Below are 21,424 nucleotides of genomic sequence, written 5' to 3' on the forward strand. Positions count from 1 at the left end.
TTTATTTGTGTTTAGGATCGATTATGCACCCATGTCTCCTGTTTGGCAGCATTATGTAATATGCTGTAGGCTATTCTCCATTACACCACCCAACCAGAAATGAAGATGATATTTAGATTTCTTCAGTGAAGCAAGAGCTCAGTATCTGGAGCAGAACTAAGAACTCAACCCTTATCTTTATCTTGATAAAAGGAAGATTTTTTTTTTCCCCCCCACAGGTTTCATAAGGCAATGTAGTATAAAAATAGGACTGAACCCAAGTTACAGTTCAATAAGCCACTTGGATCATAAAGTTGAAATGCAATGAATAACTTTTTCAGGTTTGGCAGTCAGAAGACCTTAGACCTTCAATTCTGGTATCAATTTCCCTCATATCCATTTCCCTAATACCCATTTCCCTTGTAAAACTATCCCAAAAATTGCATAATCAGATTGTAGTGGTGAGAATGGGTTATTTTATAATACAGCAATCAGTTCAGAAAAGTCTAAGCCACTGCTATTCTAAGATCAAGTAATACTCTGTCACAATACCTTTTCATTACTGAAATTCTTCATCTTGTCTTATTTGTGAACAGATGTCTGGTACTTGGAATTCAAACAAGAACTACCAGTGTATAAAATGCCAAGATTCTTCTAACAAGGTGTTGCATTAAAAATCATAGTGTATGTGGGGGAAACTATGTAACTTATTTTGTATTTATATACCTCCAGGTTTTGTGCACAGCTGCTCCTTGTTAATTTAAAGGGCAGCCACAAGACATCATCTTACTTAAATAAGTGTTCCTTTGTGTTTGTGAATAACAAACAAAGTTTCTGCAAATCTGTATAACATGTTTTTGGGCAAATTAAACAAATGCGTGATCAGTACTCTGAAAATATTCAGAACAGCAGAATATAGGGTACTGTAATTCCATACTGCCAAATCAGAAGTTCAAAACTTGTGAGTCAGATCTCCTAAAATCATAAACCTAGTGGCTTTTTTCACCTTCTGACTTTTTCATCTTTACTATATTTTCAGATTACACTTTTAGGATTTTCCATGTAATTCATAGGTCTAATTTATTTTTTTTTTAATAAATAAAATAGCTCATTACACTATCTTGCAGTTGAAACCAGGCTGCCTCAGATTGATTAGACTCAATAAAATCATGGAAGTTGTCAACACTGATTAAGCTAATGTGTGATGCTTCAAGGAATAATTATTTTATAATTAAGTGGTTTTTAAGCACATTTATTTACATAGACTTATGACAGTTTGCTGAGGCATGATTAAAAGCTGAAGTTAGTATCACTAGTGCTGACTAGATAAACTGGTGTGCTGCACATTTTAGGCAATGAGTTCTTTATTCCTTTAACTGCAGCCTCCTTTTCTTGCAGCCAGTACCAGCTCTACTGACAGTCCTAAGAAAGTGACTTCAAAGCAAAATGTTTTCCAGTAATCACAGAATCAGATCAAACAAGGACCTCAACAGCTCATTTTGTCCCATTTCGTGTTTAACCAAGATTCCTTTCTTTCAATTTAAGGCAATTATTTTTATTCATATTCACTGTGGATATGAGAAACAGTTGTGCCATTTTTCTTTGCAAACAGATTTTGTATATGAAAATCACTGTGTTCTCCCTCCATCATCTTTTCTGTAAAATGACTTAAAATCACTCAACCTGTGCTCAGAAGAAAAATCTTCTTGGTTTCCAGACATTCACTGCTTTCTCCTGGATTCTGTGCATGCACCTTGTATCTTAGCTTTCAAGTGCTATGCTCAAAACTGGAGACATTACCAGCTCTTGCCTTAGTGGTTCTGAAGGAGAAGATGATACTCTAGAATCTACATTTCAGTTTTTACCTTTATTTGCAACATCATGATGTTGCAGATTAATTTTTAGAATATGATCCAAAATAATGCATTGATTATTTTCAATTGAAATTGAAAGGGTAAGATTTAGTTTAGGTATTAGGAAGAAATCCTTGACTGTGATGCTACTGAGGCCCTGGCTCAGGTTGCCCAGAGCAGCTGTGGTAGAGTGTTCAAGGCCAGGCTGGATGGGGCTCTGAGCAACCTGGGATAGTGAAAGGTGTCCCTGCCCATAGCAGGGGTGCTGGAATGAGATGATCTTTAAGGTCCTTTCCAACCCAAACCGTTCTAGGATTCTATGAAATTAAGCAGCTGTTCCTTTACTTGCACAGCTAATGGTTCCAGCTTGCACTTTTTCCTATTAAATATGTTTTCAGATTCCATCTGCACCTTGCCAGAATTATTCTGAATTCTAATCTTATCTGTTAATGTACCTGAATTCTGCTTGATCTTATTTGAAGATATTAAAAGGATACACTATATGGTTCAGGGAGTAAATAAATGAAAACAGAGAATTTTATCTAGAACTGCTGTGATGGGGTTAAACAACATACTGCAATTATTGGCAGTAACTGTAAGGCTGGAAAATTATGCTAAGTCTTAAACAAGATAAATGATGTACTGTAAACCCAGCAAAGACCAATACTTCTTACTCTGAGATCAGTATGTGATTAATGTCTCAGATTTACTGATGTGCTTAGTGTGAACAAGTTTTATAATAATTGAATGGTAGCATGCTATTATTCCTCTTGTTTTCTTATTTCTATGAATATTTGATAATTATTCATCTCTGTTTTCCCTCTTGTCATTAGCAGGTGAATGGGAAAAACACAGGAGCTGATGAAGCAGGTGATAACTTCACCCTGTTGCCAGGACTGTTAACAACTCAGGTATAAGATGGAATTAAATGAGAATAATAAGCAGATTTGTAAGAGTATTTTATTAAAGATACTGTTGCAAAGCACAGAATAAGCTTTAAAGATGATGATAACTAACCTGGAATGTCTTTACTGATACTCTGCATAGACTGGAATAGCTAAATTACAGAACAGTTGCAGCCTGTTCTAGATATCCTACGCTTTGTATACTGTTGAAGGCGATGCTATAAATGTATTCCCTTCTCTCCTCTGCTTTGTGGTGGTCCTACTCTTAAGGTCCTTCATGTTTTCTATAGAAAGGACATCTCATTTGCTCTCAGATATCTTGTGCCTTCTCCCTGAAGAGTCCCCAGAGGTATCCAGCTTTGATATTCACCATCCTCCCCTTCACTTCATACAGCCACTGGGACTGAAGTGTCAGCATTCCAGTGCTGCACTGGAGGCTTTTCAAATACCTACATTTATGTTTAAGGTGTTATGTGTTAATAGGGCTGACACCTTCAACATTTATATGCTGAAACACTGGGGGCTACTTAATTAGATTGATCAACCACATTCAAAGATATCTGAACATCTTTTCTTGCATTTGTATAGTAACTTTATAAACTCAAAAAGAGTAAAGCAAGCACAGACACATGCCCTATACAAGCTGCAATACAGACAATATTGTACACACTTTGTAACAACAGTAATGAAAATGATGCCAATTATAAATAAAATTATAGACAGACTCTTCTTGAGATAACAGTTATAGTGAACAATGAAACATCCTTTTATAATCATGAGTAGAATTAGTAAGATACGTAACTACAGCAGAATATAATCAGCATGTTTAGTCTGTTTACATGTCTTAATTTGATCCACTGTTGTCTGAGGGGAAGCAGAAGAAATTATTTTTATAATTCATGCTTGCCCTAATTTGGAAAATTTACTGCCTTATTGCTTTTTTGGTTAAGGTTTTCCGCCTCCCCTCCATTAATTTAGCTGGAAACATTAGCATTCCTAAAATGCTCAAATCTGAACATGAATGCCTGATTCTCCAAGCCAGCTTTTGCAAGGCTTAGCTCCAGAACAAGGTGCACCCTGTGCCCTGTGAAGATTATTTCACATTTACTCATCTCCTTGTTGGTAAAAAATTTTCACCATTCTTTTTAAAAGACCAGAGCACCATTTCTTTACTCTCCACATACAAGCACAGTGCTCCATGGAAGGTCCTCTTCAGCTTGCAAATGATGATCATGGCAGCAGGGGAAATCAAGTCAGCTGGATCTCTCACCATCCTGTCCTTCCTCAGGGACCCTCAGTCCTCAGTTTTTAAGATTCCTTTTTTTCACCTCTTACTCTTTTTTTTTTTTTTTTTAAACACTTGATAGTTTAGCATTGTGCATGAGTATACGCTTGTAATGTTTGAACTAAAAAATCTACAGAGTTTTTGACAGCAACTCTAAGAAGCCTCATTTCAAGAAAGGAGCACTCCAGCATGTGAATAGAAATTTTGCAAATTCATTTCAGTGCAGCCCTTAACACCTGGCATCTGCCTCTTTTGGCTGTCTGCTCCATGAAAGACTTGGAATTTGTTTTTTACAGCTGTAAGTAATAGTCACAAGGAAGTAGGATTTCTAATACATAGAAGAGTCCAAAACAACTTTTACTGCATGTTCTAATTTGACTGCTTTGGTGCCTTTTGCGACTGCTGCAGTATGTCAAAAAAGCAAAGGTGGTGCCAATTCAGATCTGGCACACGAGGTTCTGAGTTTTTATGAAATCTTTTGTCGACCAGTTCTTCCTCATGTCTTCTCCAAATCTGGTTCTCTCAGTTGTTCAGAAGCTTAGAAGTCCCTATTTCACTACTGCCATGCAGAAAAGAAATGCAAGAAAAATATTAAAAGTCAGAAGCCCGCACTGCAGTACTGTATTTGCTAGCACGATGTGGTCCCTCCCACCTCACCATGTGTGGTTTTGCTCTAAATACCCATCCTTCAGTTATATTCAGAGCACCCACCAGAGTCAGGAACTCTTTTAAAAAGCCATACATTTCCTTCAACCCTTACCCCACCAGAACAGGACCTTAAACAATGTTGTCATCTTGTTTCAGAAACTTTTGCTTCTTTTTCCTTTGCCTTCTTTTTCGAAACACCTACAGATATGCTGAAGAAAAACTTCACTTCCCAAGCCTCCCAGAAATATTTTTTCATACTGTATGTGTTACTTTCCAGCAGTGGTTTATGACTTGGCTTACTGGATGGTCAAAAAATCGCACAAGTATTATTTCCCTTCAGCCACTCATAGCTTGGAACACCCCCACTCTGGAATACTTCTCACTGCTTCATATTTGACTGTACTTTTGGTTGTAAAACGTTTTTTATCTTGCCCAACTCAGAGGTAACTGTTATGGATTTACTCAACACACACACCTCCACACACACACCAAATTCTTATTTTAGGTTAAATGCAGATAAATTATATATATTTACAATTTCTTTAAGTCTCTTTCAATCACACTAGTTCATGACAAATATGAGCACCTTTGTGTCCGACAGGAACAGTCAAGAAACTGGAAATGCATGGATGTAAGTTTGGAGGACAATCCTCAGGGTTGTTGGGAATTTTTTTGCACACTGACTTCTTTCTCTGGATATGTGAATCGCATTGTACAAAGTATACAACTGTGTCACTTCTGGGTAAACTTGGTGTTTCTATGAGGCTGTGACAGCCCCGGCCCAAGTGGTTGTGTCTACACTGCAGAGGCTGCACATGAAGCCAGGTTTAGCAGCTCTTTGCATTACTTACCTGCCAAAGCATCCTCAAGGCCAGCTCAGGGCTGAATTTCCTGGCACACCTTTGAGAGGAAAGCCTCAAGTGATGCTCCACACCTCAGTGTGCACCGTGGCCAGGCCCTCACTCACTGCATGTGCCAGGTTCAGGCTTGTCTGGTACCTTATCTACCCTCTATGCCATGTCACATACGTAAGGTGGACAAAAAGGCCAGCTGGGACCAAAGATTTTTGTTTTGTGTCATGAGGGCAATGTGAACAGGGGAAACAGGCCTTGGGCAAACTGCTACCTTCAAAGTGCTGCTGGTTCTGACAGGCCATGTGTCTGCCTACCACATTTTTAAAATCTTGGAGGGGAATTCACTGTACTGGTGCTGTTACTGCAAAGTAACTCTAACATGACTAGCTCAGAAGTCAGGAAGTACCGTATTTTTTTTTTCTTTCTTTTTTTTTTTTTTTTTTTTTTTTTTGGTAAACTAACAAAAAAGGGTGTTCCAACTACAGTATGCATGTGAGCACTGCTTTTCCCCAAGCAACATCGATGTTTACCATGGCTGTTCATTACCATGCCTGCCTGCACTTTGCAATCCAAAATCTCTGTCATTTGCAAATCATAGACAACTCACACACACGACTGAGCTTCATTCCACCACCCCCCTCAAATACATGGGCTGTGCTGTGTGGGACCACCTCTGAGTGCGGGAAGGTGGGCTGCCTGTGAATATTAAATCACATTTTTCCGATGAGACAGCAGAAACACTGCTAATCAGTGCCAACTGTGGTGGGGTGTAGCGCACACAGAGCTGCCGGCACTGCCGAGCGCCTGCAGCCCACAGGAAGGGAGATCAGAGATAAAACCTTGTGCCCTCCTCGCAGACTCTAAAATCGCCCAGCTGCCCTAAGCACAGAGGCTGTTTGGGGATGCACAGCTGCGGGAGGATCTGCTTCACCCTCCTCCCAGCACACTGGAGCATTCCAGCCCTGGGAATAGGGACAGGCGCGTTCCCAGCGAGCCACGAGATGGCGCTGGAACCCCCATCCCCGCATCCTGAGCCTCTGCAGAATTCCAGCCCTGCCCAGAGCTCACAGAGGATGCGGCTCCTTCCACTTCATCAAAGTCAGAGGAAGTCTGTGATTAGCTGGATGTTTACAAATAAAAGGAGGATCTGGAGACAGATCAAAGATGACTTTCCAGATTTGGCCCGATATCAGGCTCCTGCACTAACAGCATTTGCATGGGTTCCACTCTCATGTTCAGTGGCTGAACTTGGTGTATCTCATCATGCATTAATAATGCTTTTTTAAGGCTTAGTACATTTATTAGAAGTCTGAAGATTCAGCCAGCTAAGGACCTGAAGAAACAAAACAATGCGCCTCAGTCAACAAGATTTTCTAGGCTCCATCTAAGAGAAGCACCCACTGGGCTCTCCCCCACCCTGCTTCCTGAAATGTAAAGTGAACCAAGAAGCAAAGATAAGCACTGTTCCAAAATCCAAAGGAGGTAGTATTTCAGATTTAGTAAACAGGAGCAGCAGCTCCTCGAACATTCTCTAATAAACTAAATAGCTTGGATGATCCAATCACACTGTATATGCTTCTCACTGAGGAGTCTGTAGTTCATTCAGGATATCAGTCACTTTGTAATGGCTCAAAGGACCAGGGAGAGAAGCAGATGGGAGATAAAAGATGTGGTGTGTGAAATACACTGAGTTAATGTATATCTGTTCTAAAGGACATTTTTTTTACTCTGTGTAACAAACCAACATAGCTTGTGAGGTCTGGAAGGCCACAGACTATTCCTTCTCTCATAGTAGTGCTCTGTTTGAAGTTGGTATTTCTATTTGGGGTCTAAGCCACACTGAACTTGATCAAATAAACATTCTCCAAAGGAAACTGCCTTTGAACTATTTAACTCTTTGAACAACAAACTAAGGCTGAAAGAACTGTAACAATTACTGTAAAATCTCGTGTCTTGACTGAGTTATTTTCCAGTTTTTAAGTTACTGTACATCAGGACCTCTGTGTTTTCTGGCAGAACTGACTGTGTCAGTAAAATCTAAGTGAAACACAATCCATCTGAAAGCTGACTAGGTGGGGCTAACCCTCAGACTTCCAGGCACGCAGAGTATTAAGTGTCATATTTTACAGCATATGTAAGTGTACACAACTTCTATTTAATTCACTTGATAACAATGTAGCTCAGACATCTGAGCTCTCTCCTGGGCTGTGGGACATACTAAGACAATTTCTTCATCAGTTCCAAAGGATCCTACCCTGTATTTCCTCTTCCTACAATATTACTGTATCTATCCTTTTCCCAAAGGAGGGATACTTTAGATTTTGTCTCTTAAAATGTTTCTGATTTGTATAAGTAATTCAATAACCAATGGCTAGAAACCAGAATCTCAGTAGTTTGGAAGCTGGGACTCTGTACCAGTGGGTACCAGTAGAAAACCCACAGGCAGGGAAGAAACCAGGGCACCATCTTTAGCATCCTAAATAAAAGCCCTAACAACGACTTGTGTAAGAGGAGCGTAACCAATACCAGAAGTCTGGTGTATCTGCTGCCAAAACCAGAAGCAATTTATGGTATTCAGCAAACTCTATTTTTAGTCAGCTTATCTGCATTTCCACAAACTTTCATGGTCTTTGGGGCTTTTGCCATGGAGAGAAGGACAGTATGTTATTTTTCCCTTTCATTTTCTGGGGAGTCAGAAGCAGAAGTCCCTCTGGTGACCACCCGCAATGTAGTGGGATGGTTACCTAAAAAGGAGAGAACAGGTATTACTGAGTTGTGTAGGCTCAACTGAACATGTGAGAACTATTAAAAAAGGCAACTTCTTAGCCCTAGTCATTGCTTTAAAACAGAAAGAAAGGAAATCTTCCTTTCAAAAAACAGAAGGCAAATAAAAGAGCCAAAAGGATGTGTTTTTAAAATAGCAACCTTGTCATGAGGGGAGAGGGAAAAGAGAAGGGGAAAGACTGATTTTTGCATCTTTTGTGTTGGCAACACGGCTGCTGCAGAGATCTTGGCAATTGCTGACACTGGTGGCACTTTGCCTGACAGACAAGTTGAGAAACTAAGGATTTACAACTGTCCTGATTTCCAGTGGATTTCCTACAATCTACAAAGCTTCTAGGATTTCGAGGCCTATAAGGGATGCCCTCATTTCCTGTCAGGAGTCTTGGGATGTCTACAGAACTACAAGACATATTTATCTGAAGTCATGTCTTACTTGCAGACAAAAAGAAGTGCACCCCAAAATCTCACTGATGCAAATCACATGTGAGTTTGAGTGAAAGTAATAAATGCAGCAGAACTTGGTCAGAGGGAGAAGTTCTTGAACCATTTCTTTTTTTTTTTCCTCCCACCGGAAATTCTAGATGCAGCATTGCTTTTGTGGTTGTAGCTGCAGGAAGATTTACTATGGTTTTCAGTATGCCAGAAGGCACAGGAAAGGATTAAACCTTTTCATTTTCTTGCAGGAGAATCAAAGATCCTGACCATGTCTGAACCTCAAGGTTGCTGGGGTGAGGTGTGCCATGCTGGCTACACAAAAGAGAGGGTCAAAGCCTGGCCTTGGACCATCTGAGGATTTCTCATTTCACAGTTCTGTTATGTTCCCTTTAATATATCAATATGAAAATTTAAAATGTATTTCTAACCACTATTACACAGGAAATCTGCATGAGTTATTGAAAACCATTTTTCTAAAAGCATGACACACAACATAGTTTTCTTATGTCTTAAATTAATAAAAAAATCCCCACCCTACAAGATAATTTGAGGGCAAAAATAACCCAAATAAAGATCTGACAGCATTTCTCCTGTGAAGCTGACACTGGCCATTCAAGTACATGAAAAGGAACATGGGCTATTTGTTTCAGGGCTGAATATTTATAGTCATGATGAAGTGATTCCTGAGTCATGAGCTCTAGTGCCCTGTTACAAATTAAGATTTGTCTTTCTGCATTAAAAAAAATAAGATCACAATTAATTCCAGAATTGTGGAAGCGACTGTAAAAGTAGCAAAAGACAATTTATAAAATGTGTCCTGATTTTTGGCATCTTTCCCCTACAAAATCTCAGCCGACTCACACTGCAAGAATACACTGCACAGCAATATTTCAGGAGTTTTTTGGAAGTTGGAAGAAAATACACAAAACTGGTTTATAGCTGAGAACTACAGAAATGTCAGCTTTTGAAAACATGTTCCTAATTTCTAGCCTTCAGCAGATTAGTCATGCTTCATCTTGTAGGTCTTTAAGTCTGCAACAAGCATCAAACCAGCTGAGAATTAGGGAAGTCAGAAGATCTGATTTTTAACCTTCTGAGATTGATAAACACTTAAAAGGTCGAAGCACACAGGGATAGTAATAGATACTGCCAGCATCAGCTTTACTTACACATGGAATTACCCCAAACTTTCAGCATTAGACCAAAAATGAGACAACTGTCTCCCCTGACTGTGAAAAGTGAGGGGCACAGGGCAGCAGAGGAGATCCACAGCTGCATCTGGGCCCACAGCTGGAGGGCAGGAAGGCCAGAGGAAAGTGGGAGCCATTCCTGGTGTTTGGCCAGAGAAGGGGCCCAGCTCATTCCTGGCCTCCAGCCAGGCCAACCACACAAACCCAGTGGCATGGAGCACTACCCAGTCTGCTTCAAGAAACACTAAGAAAGCTCCAGAGCATTTTTGTGGGATGAGCTGAATGCAGGAAGGTTTCCAGTTCTCACAAAGAGGGCAGATAGCAGAGATGTGTTTCATTTGTAAGAGGTTGGGCTGCCTTTTTCCTTATCAGGAAATAGGAGATGAATGTAAGAGTTCAGCTTCCATGAGGATGCTTGGGGGAGACAGAGACCGAGTAAAATTTGGGACATGCTCTGAGTTCTGGTACAGCTCGTTTAAGCAAACAAGCCCCCTCCCAGCCACTCATTCCTCCTCTCATGCCACCCCTTCTATTGTGCTTGCACAAGGTCTGACACAGAGATGGAGAGGGAAGCACAGTGGGGAACTGATCCAGCCAAAAACCAGCCCCACAGGGAATAGAAAAAGCCCGTTGTTTGGTTCAGTTAATTGTGAAGCTACATAGATCCATGCTTTTTGACAATGGAGAGGGTGGCACACAGGGGAGAGGAGGGCTGAAACTAACAGGGAGAAGTAAAGGGCTGCCAGGGCTCAAGGTGGCACAGCCTCCAGGAGCAAATTTGTGTCCTCACCAATAGCTCTGAGACTCTTGATGGTTTAGCACTAGAGTATTCAAATACAATCGTGTAGTCAAACTATTCTCTTTTATAACAATGTATTTTTAATACATCCTCCAGGGCAATATATTTTCTGTCTTCAGCTTTGAATAAAAAAAATGCTGAATTATGTGTTTTACATCAGCTGAAAATATTACATCGAGAAGTCCCCTAATTAAAGCATAAATTCCAAAATACCATGATACTCTATTTATTGAAATCAAGATTTCTCCACAGACCTGTTTGCTACAAATATCATTATACACAAATGTAAATACTCTTTGAACTAACAAGTCAGCAGGAAGCATTTACAAGTATATATATTAACATTTTAAACATCTCCTCTGAAACAAACATCTCCTCTGAAACTGAAAAAGAAGCTCAACAGCTTTTGTGATATTTTAAAGCTCATACCAGGTCTTCATGAATTCCCTCCTTTTAACTTTCAGTAAATCTTGGAAGCTAAGAGCTAGGCTGGCCACTTATAAATTCTCAGGATTGCAGCCCATAGCACTGCCAAAATGAGAAAAACAACAGAACACAGAGAGGTCCTCCAAAAATAATAATAGCAAATCACTTAAAAATATAACTTAAGGCATCCAGCAAATCTTTTTCTTTCTGGCTACGCCTTGCACAATGCTTACCCCTCCAGTTTTAAAGATCCTTAAGTGCTTTTACATGCTAACATTCACTAAGGAGATGCAAAGGAACAATGTTATGGCAACAGAAAAGTACAAATTAGAGGAAAATAACTCACAAATACAGTATTTTCTCTTCCCCTTCACAATCTTTCAAGTAACAGCAAAACTTCTAGGATAACTGCTGTTGATTTTCTTGCATGTCTGCTTTTGTTCTGTCTCCACTAAATCATGAAATCATTTTTGTCATGGTAGGAGCACTGAAACACCATCATTTCATTGTCCTGCAGATGTTGTCCCATTCTGGGGAGAACATTCAGGAGTGGCCAGCCCCAGGCTGCCTCAGCGCCCAGACCTTCTCCCCTTTCACAGCAGCCAAATTTCTCCTGTCACTCCAGGCTTTTTCTCTAACAGTCCCATGCTGTTACCCTGCAGGCTTTTACATGTCATCTTAAATACTCATCTATTTAAATACCCATCTACTTGCAAGCCAGGCTGACTTGTTTATGTTCTCCTATACTCTCCTTGATCACTTCTCAGACTACTTCAGTCATTCTGATTTTTTCTGCCTACATGTAAGTAGATCCACTTTTAAGCTCCCCTGCAGTGCAATTCATGCTCTTTGTGAGCCTTAGCACAGACTTTCATACATGTGAACTCCAAGGCACTGGGTTTTGTTTCACTAGAACAGGAAAAAACATCAATTCAAGTTCAGTTGGAAAGGTTTAACAAACTTTACTTTGAAAGCCTACTACAACAGAGCTTGTAATTGAAAAACAGAGGTACTCAGGGTGTTTATAAAGTTAGATAGTACACGTAAATACCATCATTCCCAGCTTCTCCATTTAACTTCTGTAGTTGGCAGGTCTACTTACACTAGGAAGTCACATTTTTTAAGAAGCATTTTTGGGTCAAGTTCATACCAATAGGCTGTAAACAAGGGCTCCTGATCCTGAGCAGGAAGCTCTATAAATCACCCTTAGCCCTTCACCGAATTCAGGACTGATCCCTTACATGGCAGAGGTCACCTCCTGCTTTTCAACAAGGTCATTAATCTGGGCTGTGCTGTGTCCCCACAGCGCTGTGGGCAGCGGGGCTGGCCGTGCTTGGTACGCAACCCGCGTCCGTGAGCTCATGGCTCAGGCCCACAGCTCCCCAGCCAAGCTGAGTCATCCTCACTCCGGTCTCACAGCCGGGACATTTTATCCACTCCTCCAGCCACCCCCTCCATGCCACCTTTGGGATTTGCTTCCCACTGCACAGCTCTAATCCTGCCTGCCTGCCTTGGCCACTCCCTCCCACTCAGGAACTCTTCTCCCACTCACTCTTCCCACTCCTCCAGTGCCACGAGACCCTCCTGCCAGCTCCCCCAGTGCTCTCCAGTTCTCCTTCACTTCCCTTGACTGCTTTTCCCAATCCAGCTGACACTGTGAGGGATAACCTGCATGTCAGAGAATCACTGTGCAGTGTGTGAATCCCCCAGCTATGGGGTGCTGGAGTGTACTCATGCCTGTGCTCTTTTGACCCCAGTGCTATCGAGGACTCAGTTGACTTCAGCATCATATAAGAAAACAAAGGACTGATCAGTTAAAGCAAAACACTAAAAGGCCACTAAACTGCACCCAAAGCAGCTGGTGCCTCTGAACAGCTGTTCTCAGGACCAAGGGCCAGTGGGGGAGCTTTCTCCATCACTGCAGAACTACACATGTCTACCAACCAAGAGAAATCCTAATGCACATTTAAAACTGAATAAATGCAAGGCAACTCACACTGCTATTAATAGTTAAAGTGGAGATTCTGAAATTTATTCACTCCTCTGAATAGTCTGAAATTAAAACTCGATACACCTCATATCCCTAAGAAATTAGGAATGAAACTCAACTCTGACAGAAACAAGCACATGAAAACCCTGGACTAGACTGTCAGCTCCTGGCTCCTATTCTCAACCCCACCACTGGCACATGAGGTGATAGAACATTTCAGTTGGAAGGGACCTGCAATGATCATCTCATCCAACTGCCTTAACTGCTGATCTAAATTTTCTCCCTACATAGCTCAGCAGGAAATAGCATAACCACCCTCTCTGAAAAGTGAGATCTGCTGGGAGAAAGTACAACTAGGTTTTAACTGTTTTCTCCACAATTACGTATCAGGATCCTTTCCTCCACCCCATCACAAATCACACACTTATCAAACATTTAGACAATCAGTGCCTAAGAGTCAAAGCCAGTTGCTCTCTCAAAGGCCAAAGTGCCTCACTGAATTGGTGTCAGCTGGTACTTAGTAGTTTTTTTAAATTCAACTAAATTAAGAGACAAGCTGCATAGATTAGGGCTCTGCTAGAATCAGAAAGGAATCTTAAAAGGCATAAAATATCTTTACATTTATTAAGCAAACTCTGCAGTCTTTTCTTGTTATATTCTTGTTGAAAAACAGAACATTCAGAAAGTATCAGGAAAACAAGATGCAAAAAATCTTTAAGGTCCCAAGCAATGAGACTATCTCCACACCCACCCCACTTTGAACTTTCCAACGCAAGCAGCAAGGCACAGTTCACAGCTAGGCTGAAAATGCAGTCTTCAGTGCACATGGCCATACTGCATTCCTAGCAACCCACCACAGCCACTCCTCCCTTGTGCGTTAGGATAAGCAGGTTAAATATATCCACAGAGGTACAGACAGTGAAAGAAAGGCCAACATCAGTTGAACAGTTCTGCTAGGACTTCTCGTCTGGAAAACAAGCACTGTGCTGGAACCCCTCGGTTATCCCGCCAGTCATTAACTCCCTTCCCCCTTGTGCACAGCAGCCCGAGCCTGCGAGGGTTAACTGAGCCTATGTGCTCTCACCCCTGGGAAGCACAGCCCAACAAAGCCAAGAAGCAGGGGACCAGGACAGCCAGCTCTGCCCCTACAGCAGAGTCAGAGCGCAAAGGATTATTTCTTGGCATTGTTGGTTTGGGTTCGTTTGGTTTTTTTTCATTTTGAAAATTAATTTGGGGATTATGAACAGTTATGCCTTTGCACATTAATCGCTGGGATCTAAAATTCTCACATGAAGAAACAACACATGGAAATATTAAAGCACTCATCTTACGGACATGGATCCGAGAACTGTTTAATAGCAGTCAGTGAAGGGGTAACATTGTGCTTTTAATCTACAGTTTAAAAATAATGATTTGTATATCTACGTAGTAAAACAATAAAATTAAGAACAGAAACTGGTATTAGGAAACAGTGAAAATGTAATAATTAAACACATGATGCTTTTCAAAGCTTTATACTTAATGAGCCTAAATAGACACCTATGGTTAGGAGGGTCTTAAAAAAATAATAAAAAAGAGACTTATTTTCAAATTTTTTTTCCTTTTCAGATTTTTTTACTATACTTATGCTTTGCTTTGGTGTTCTCTCTGCTGCCAACTTAATGCTTTACAGTATGTTTATGCTTATGTTCTTTTCAAATGCTTGGCATTATAGTGAGATCTCATATCCTTCCTCAAATTAAATTTTGCTCCACATACTCCACATGTATACAGATGAACATCCCTGTGCTGCTCCAGTTGCTCATTATTTGGGAATATCTGAAAGCAGACCTGGCATATAGTCTCTCCAGCTGATAAGTGAGATATCATATGCCGTACATGGTCATGTTTTCGGAAGTTTCCTTGATCACAAATGGAACAGACATACCTGGCCATGCCTTTGTGCATATCATTGTGGAGCCGCAACTGGCGCTCTCTTAAGAACTGCTTCCCACATGTCTGACAAACAAACTGTTTTTCCTTGGTATGAACGGTATAGTGTTCCCGCAAGTGGCAACGCTGATAAAATCCTTTCCCGCAAAGGTTGCAGAAATGTTTACGTCTGTGATCCCTCTCGTTCTCTTCCAACATGGAGTTCTTGAACAGATCTTGCTCCAGGCAGTTTGACATATGTTCAACCACTAGGTTTTCAGTATCAAAACGCTGGCCACAATTAGGGCATCGGAAAGGACAGGAAGAATGCTTGTATAACTGGTTTTTTTGAAGGCTGTTAATTGGGAAGTGACTGTCCCTGAAGTCCTCTAGCATCTCTGCAAACATCATGTCCCTTATTTCTGACTGCTCCTCGGGGTTTTCTTCCAAGTCCATTTTCTCCTCAGAATTTCTGACCCCATTCATGGTCAGATCCTGGGGTTCTCCACAGGTCTGTGCATGATCCTGCAGCTGCTTGCCTTTGACGAGTATTTGACCACACTTGCCACAAGCACATATATTTTCTATGTGTTTGGATAAATAATGAGAGGACAAATCTTCCTCAGTGATTGTTAGCCCACAAAGTTCACAGGGAGCATTCTCCGCATCTTCCTGCACTGAAGGAGCCTTGCTGTTAAGGTGCCGTGGACTTTTCAAACATTTTCTTTCATCCTCATCCATGGACAAACGAGGCTTTAGAGTCTTCCGAGCATTCCTCTTCTCTCTCATCTCTTCCTCGACGTAATATCTGTAAAGCGGCTCTTCCTGTTCATCATCTAGGTCGTCATTGTCAGAAGACTCATTGCAGTCTTTATCTGCCACCTTGATAATATTAAAATCCTTCAGCTCATCTGTAGGATTGTCCTCTGGCTCCACCTTGATGATAATCCTCTTCCTCTCAGAGGCTCTACTTCCTTCTTCACCTGATGTCTCAGAGGCAACCACGCTGCTTTTTCTGCTTGTGATGTTTGACACGGGAGATGACGAATCGTCCGCAGCGTGATTCGAGTCCCCCTTGTATTTTTCTGTTTGTGTGGAGATCATTTTAGCAGTAGAGTTCTTTTCACTAAAGTCTATTTTCTCAGCACTGTAGTACCTGGCACTTTGGTAGGAATGCCTGTTGGTGCACGTTAACACGTGTTCATCCAGTAGCTTTTCACAGCTAAAACTAAACCCGCAGCTGTCGCAGGTGAAGCTCCTTCCAAACCGGCGCGAGTGTGACACGCGCTCTTTCGTGTGAGAGAATTTGGACGTGGTGCTTTTTTTGCAGACATCAAACAGTTGCTCGGGGAAGCTGTTGAGCTGCAAAGTTTCTTCCTCAGGCTCTTTGTTATGGGATGTATTTACCGTTGAACTTGGCGGCTCCATGCCCCACCTGTTTGCTTCACTGCCATTTCTAGCAAGTGCGTCCTCATACATTCTCACACCAAATATCATTTTATTAGTCTGGGTGCTAGAAGCAGGAGATGAACATTTTAAACTAGATGAGTCTGTATCCTGTATATCTTCTAGACACTCAGGTACGTTATACAGCTGTAAATAGTTCATGGCCACTTTGAATTGCTCAAAATTGGCAGGGGCTGTCATAATTTTTCCTAAATACATGAACTGTAAAATAAGATCAAAGCATTCAGCGCTAATCTTCATGTTGCTTAGATTCAGCTGGGCTGTAGTGTTTTGATGGTTCATAAAAAACATCCTAAAATAGGCGCTGCAGGCAGCAAGGACTGCTTTATGTGCTTGAAAATAAATATCATCGATAGCGATGCAGCAGTCGCACAGAAAGCCCCACTCTCTTTGCTTGTTTAGCTGCTGAAGGACATAGTTGCTATGGCTGGTTTTTGCCATCTTGTACTTCGATTACAGCCCTGCATAAAGAAAAAGGTATCTGTTAAATCATGAGCACAAAACCCAAAGCCTACTAAAATGTAGGGAGGAACTGCCATCTCTTTTCTCTCTAGATCTTCCTATTCTGCCAGTCTGTGGTACAGCTTCCTGTCTGGAGATCTCTGCTGGTAACTACTTATGAATATTGAAACAGTGAAAACATCCATAATTCCATGTGCTCACCACTAGACTTACAAGACTAGTAAACTAATAAACATAACCAGCATACATGTCAATCAGAGCTGCTAGAATATAAATTAGCACATGTATCTCAAAGTCCTACAGCCAAGGTTTTCAGATATGAATTCTGAATGCAGAACTTCAAAAACTTCACAGGGTAGACTTCTGTACAATGGCCCCAGGTCAACATCTATACAAGGTAAGCTGGCTGTCAGAAACCACTCTTCAGTCTCAACTTGCCTTTTTACCTGTCAGTCCAACGGGCACATGATGCAACGCACACTGGAAACCAAGCCAGGCTCAAACTGGTCTTTCCCTCCCCATGAAAGGAAATAAAGAGACAACAGAGCACCCACACAAAGCTACTCCACACATTTTGCTCTTTGTGGCAGCTGAGGGACCATCTCAACCTTCTCTGCAAGGGGTCCTGCAAACCAGGAACTGCAAACTCAAACGCCTTCTCAGAAGCAGAGGGCAGCCCGGCTGTGGTGGCACGTCCCACGTTCGAGCCTGCTGCAGATGGTGACCAGGCGAGCTGCGTGACAGCCACAGGGACTGCAGAGGCAGGAAGTGGTGCACGCCGTGCCTCCAACTGCTCTCAAAACCACTCGTTCAGAGCACTGAAATGTAACCAAAACACGTAGATGGGAAACCGGACAAAGAAAAACTCAGCAATGGAGAACTGAGAGAGCCAGCAAGCCAGAGGTGGAGCCACGGTGAAATGAAGCCTTGGAAAAGATCAGAGAGAAAGGTATGCCATGCTGAGGGTTGCTCTATGTGAAAGGACTAACTCGTCCTCAAGAGAAAAGAGAAAGAAAACATCATGGCTTATATTAACAAAAAATATCCAGAAGAAATGCAGTGCATACAGGAGGTGTGCGTTTGATTAAAGACAAACTTCACCATGTGTGGCCAACACCAAGTCACGACTCACTTTGTAAAACCTTTACTGATACACATAATCTGTTCTAACTGCACAGGCTGAGGGGGTGAGGAGCCAGAAGAGGGTATAGAGAACACCCTAATTGAAATGAAAAACATAAAGCAGTAATGAGGAGTCTTAACATTTTGAAAGGTTATTGCAAACAATGCAAATAACTGTAAGAGGTTTGTACAAATAAAGTACAGGCGAGCAAATAATATACACTAAAGGGCATTTTATGACTCCATGAAATGCATGGATTGATTTGCAACCCCTCTTTCAAATGTCCAAAATTTAAACACAATACACACACAAATGCTCCATTTTTCTTCTTATTTTCCTAACAGCTTACATCTCCTAGGGGGAAAAATGGGTAGAGAAATTAAATTCCACAATTAGTGTTGAATTCGCAAGTCATAGGCGTTGCCTGGCTTGTTAAGCAGCAAACCTAGCATTAAGTCCCCGTTCTTCATTCCACAAAGGACTGCCACGGCGGAAAGGCTCCCAAGCTCTCAAGAAAAGAACATGCTCACCCCACCCAGCAATATTCCCTACTGCCAACTCACACAGCAGTTCCTATGGATCACCAACAGCACCAGATCTTGTCTGGCAACAGGAACCTTGAGATTTGGGTTGAACTACACTGATGACAAGCATCTGAACAGCAGCTGCTCCTCTCCTCTCAACCCAACCCTACACACCCAGAACTCCAGGCTAGCACCCTGCCATAATAATTCTCAGATTGGTTTGGCCCAGTGATGTCCACTGCAGAAATGCAACTCATTGCATGGAATTCATCTCTCTTTTTACTAACTTGCAAGGCACTGGCTTTGAAAGTAGAGAACCTCTGAAACAACTCCACATCTTTTTACAGAAACTGATTATTGTCTGTGTCACTGGGTGATTTCAGATGTTTCTGTGAAAAAACAGCAAAGCTCTTGACATCAAGTAATAATGAAAGTGCACTTCATATTCTTCCAAGTGGTAACGTGTTTTGGATTTGAGGCAATTCATTAGGTGCTTAAATGTAACTCAATCTATTGTATTAAGAATGGCAGCTGCATAATGATAAAGAATTAACTTCAACTTTCTAAGAGTGAAAACCAATGAAAAAATGAGATGATGCCATCTAAGGCACCACTGGCCTCTTGGTATGAGCTGCCATCATGACAAGAAAAGGCTCAGAACAGCTCATGTTAACTTCCCCATCCTCATAAAGTGGTAAGTTATAAATATTTTATTTAACTGTGGGTTTTTTTACACTTGATACATACTCCATTGTATCCTCCTACAGAAAAACAGCAATACAAGCAGCAAGCCTGTACAAAACAGGTGGTCACAAACTGTAAATGGGGTCATTTACAGATGGTGGGAACAATGAGTGACAGCACACAAACTCGTCTTTTCCAAGTCTTCTTCTTTGAAAATGGTAAAAGATATTTCTCCTTGTGACAGATGAACTCCTGCAAAGCTTTCAGCATGTGGATCCTGACATTCAACAAGGACCTACTGGCAATGCCACCACTCAGGGAAAAAAGGGTGGAGCATGAGGCTGCTTGAGCAGGATGGCAAGGTTTTGGATTTGACATGTCCTTGGTCTCTACCACAGTAGTACCATATGTTGGTATTAAAACAGAGTGTATAAGGTTATTCATGTTAATGAAAGCCTTGGCATCCTCCCTCCGGATGCTGTATTAACCTGCTGGATGTAACTTCCCACCATGAGAGCGTGTCAGGCTATTTCAAACTTTGACACATTTCAACCAGCAATGGCAAAACTTTCTTCTGAAACCTTGGACTGATTACTTTTTTAACCTCCTCCACAGAAAAGCTCAGCCAAAACGGTTCCAAAAATGAGGCTAAGAAAAAGCTTTCATGTATGCAGATTATTATTTTTTCATATAAAAGTTTCTCTTCCAAAATCTTTGAGGAGACACATGTGGGAGAAAGCCTTATGTCTTAGATATGTTGTCACAATATAAAAATCTGCCTGAATTTGGCCAAGCTATATGCTCCAGGGGGAGAAGATACAAATTATCAGTTTATTCACACTTAAGACTTTTGTTAGTTATTAAAACTTCAGATTACAGCCTTGCTGAGAACATTTCATCCTCTTGCAGCTGCTTAGTACACAGTGGTCTGCCTGAACCATCCACAGTGAAATCCCCTTTTGCAAAGAATTCTGCCACGGTTTTAAACTACGAAAGGGTTGATTCAGATAGAGGGAAGAATTTTTTTATTATGAGGGTGTTGAGACGCTGGCAGAGATTGCCCAGAGAGGTGGTGGATGCCCCCATCCCCGGAAACATTCAAGGCCAGGCTGGATTGGGCTCTGAGCAGCCTGACTTTGTTGATATCCTTGCTCTTTGCAGGAGGGTTGGACTAGATAGCATTTAAAGATCCTTTCCAACCCAAACCATTCCATGATTCTATGTGCCACCTCCACAATGTCACAGCTGATAGCAAAGCCTCCTGGAGACTGCTCCACAGCATGAGTCGCCACGGGGGTCTCGGCTTCCCCTGTGGTAGCTGATGGAGAAGATGTCCAGTTCTGGCTGAGGGAGAGCCAGAGCCAAGAGGAGATGGAGGGAAAACACAGGAAGACTGGGAAATGTAAAAATGATGTGATAGAAACCCTCTGGAAATCTGGAGAGAAGAAAAGGGCTGGCTGGGAGCACGGTGCTGAGCCAAGAGAAGGGCACTGGGATTAGGAAGCAGCAGTGGGAATTAAAAATGGGTGCAATGAGGGTCTAAACAGTGGAGGGAAGAAGCCATTTGGACAAGGGGCTGGGAAGAGCCAGGCTGCATGGCCTAGGGCAGAAGGGGTAAAAAACACAGACAAGCTCTTTCTGGGGGATGGGTGGAAAACAATTACAGCATTCACACCTTCAGAGCAGGAACTGCACCCCAAATTCCCAATCCTGCCATCCCTTTGCTATCAACAAGCGTGACAGGCTTGCTGACAAACTCCTTCCCAACAAGAGCAAGCTCTCAGAAAATGATAATTTGTCATTATTTTGTTACTTTAATTGCTAAAATGGCAGCAATCTGCATTTATCACTCATGTGGGTGGATCAGTACTGCAAACTATTTTTGAAGTTTGCTGTAGAAAAAAGAGCAGGTATTAGAATGAAAACATTTTTTTTACAGAAAATTCAAGGTATATACATATATTATGTATATATCATTGTATATTCTTCCACCCCTCTTACCAAAATTTCTCTCACTCAGCACATCCTCTGGATCTGAGTAGTACAGGACAAGATCCCTGCTCATGTGGCCAAGCATTTGGAGGATGTGAAGTGAATGAGAGGTG

General features: G+C 41.5%; 1 protein-coding gene across 9 annotated transcripts in view; it reads right to left on the bottom strand.

The window, feature by feature from the left end:
* Positions 1 to 21,424, bottom strand: part of ZBTB1 (zinc finger and BTB domain containing 1) — a 55,981-nt gene that overhangs the window by 28,728 nt on the left and 5,829 nt on the right. For 4 of the 9 annotated variants that reach the window (XM_086892492.1, XM_086892494.1, XM_086892491.1 and 1 more), the window contains exons 2-3: positions 15,076 to 16,987; positions 2,775 to 4,581 (exon numbers count right to left, since the gene is read on the bottom strand). In XM_086892492.1, the coding sequence (XP_086748618.1) occupies positions 4,545 to 4,581; positions 15,076 to 16,967 (1,929 nt within the window). In that variant the 5' untranslated portion in view covers positions 16,968 to 16,987 and the 3' untranslated portion in view covers positions 2,775 to 4,544. Of the gene's footprint in view, positions 1 to 2,774; positions 4,582 to 14,484; positions 16,988 to 21,424 lie in introns of those variants that run through there. The other 5 variants (XM_086892489.1, XM_086892490.1, XM_086892487.1 and 2 more) reach the window with 2 other exon arrangements.

This window comes from Cyanistes caeruleus, chromosome 6 (assembly GCF_971803275.1).
Source record: "Cyanistes caeruleus chromosome 6, bCyaCae1.hap1.1, whole genome shotgun sequence".
NCBI classification, from domain to species: domain Eukaryota; kingdom Metazoa; phylum Chordata; class Aves; order Passeriformes; family Paridae; genus Cyanistes; species Cyanistes caeruleus.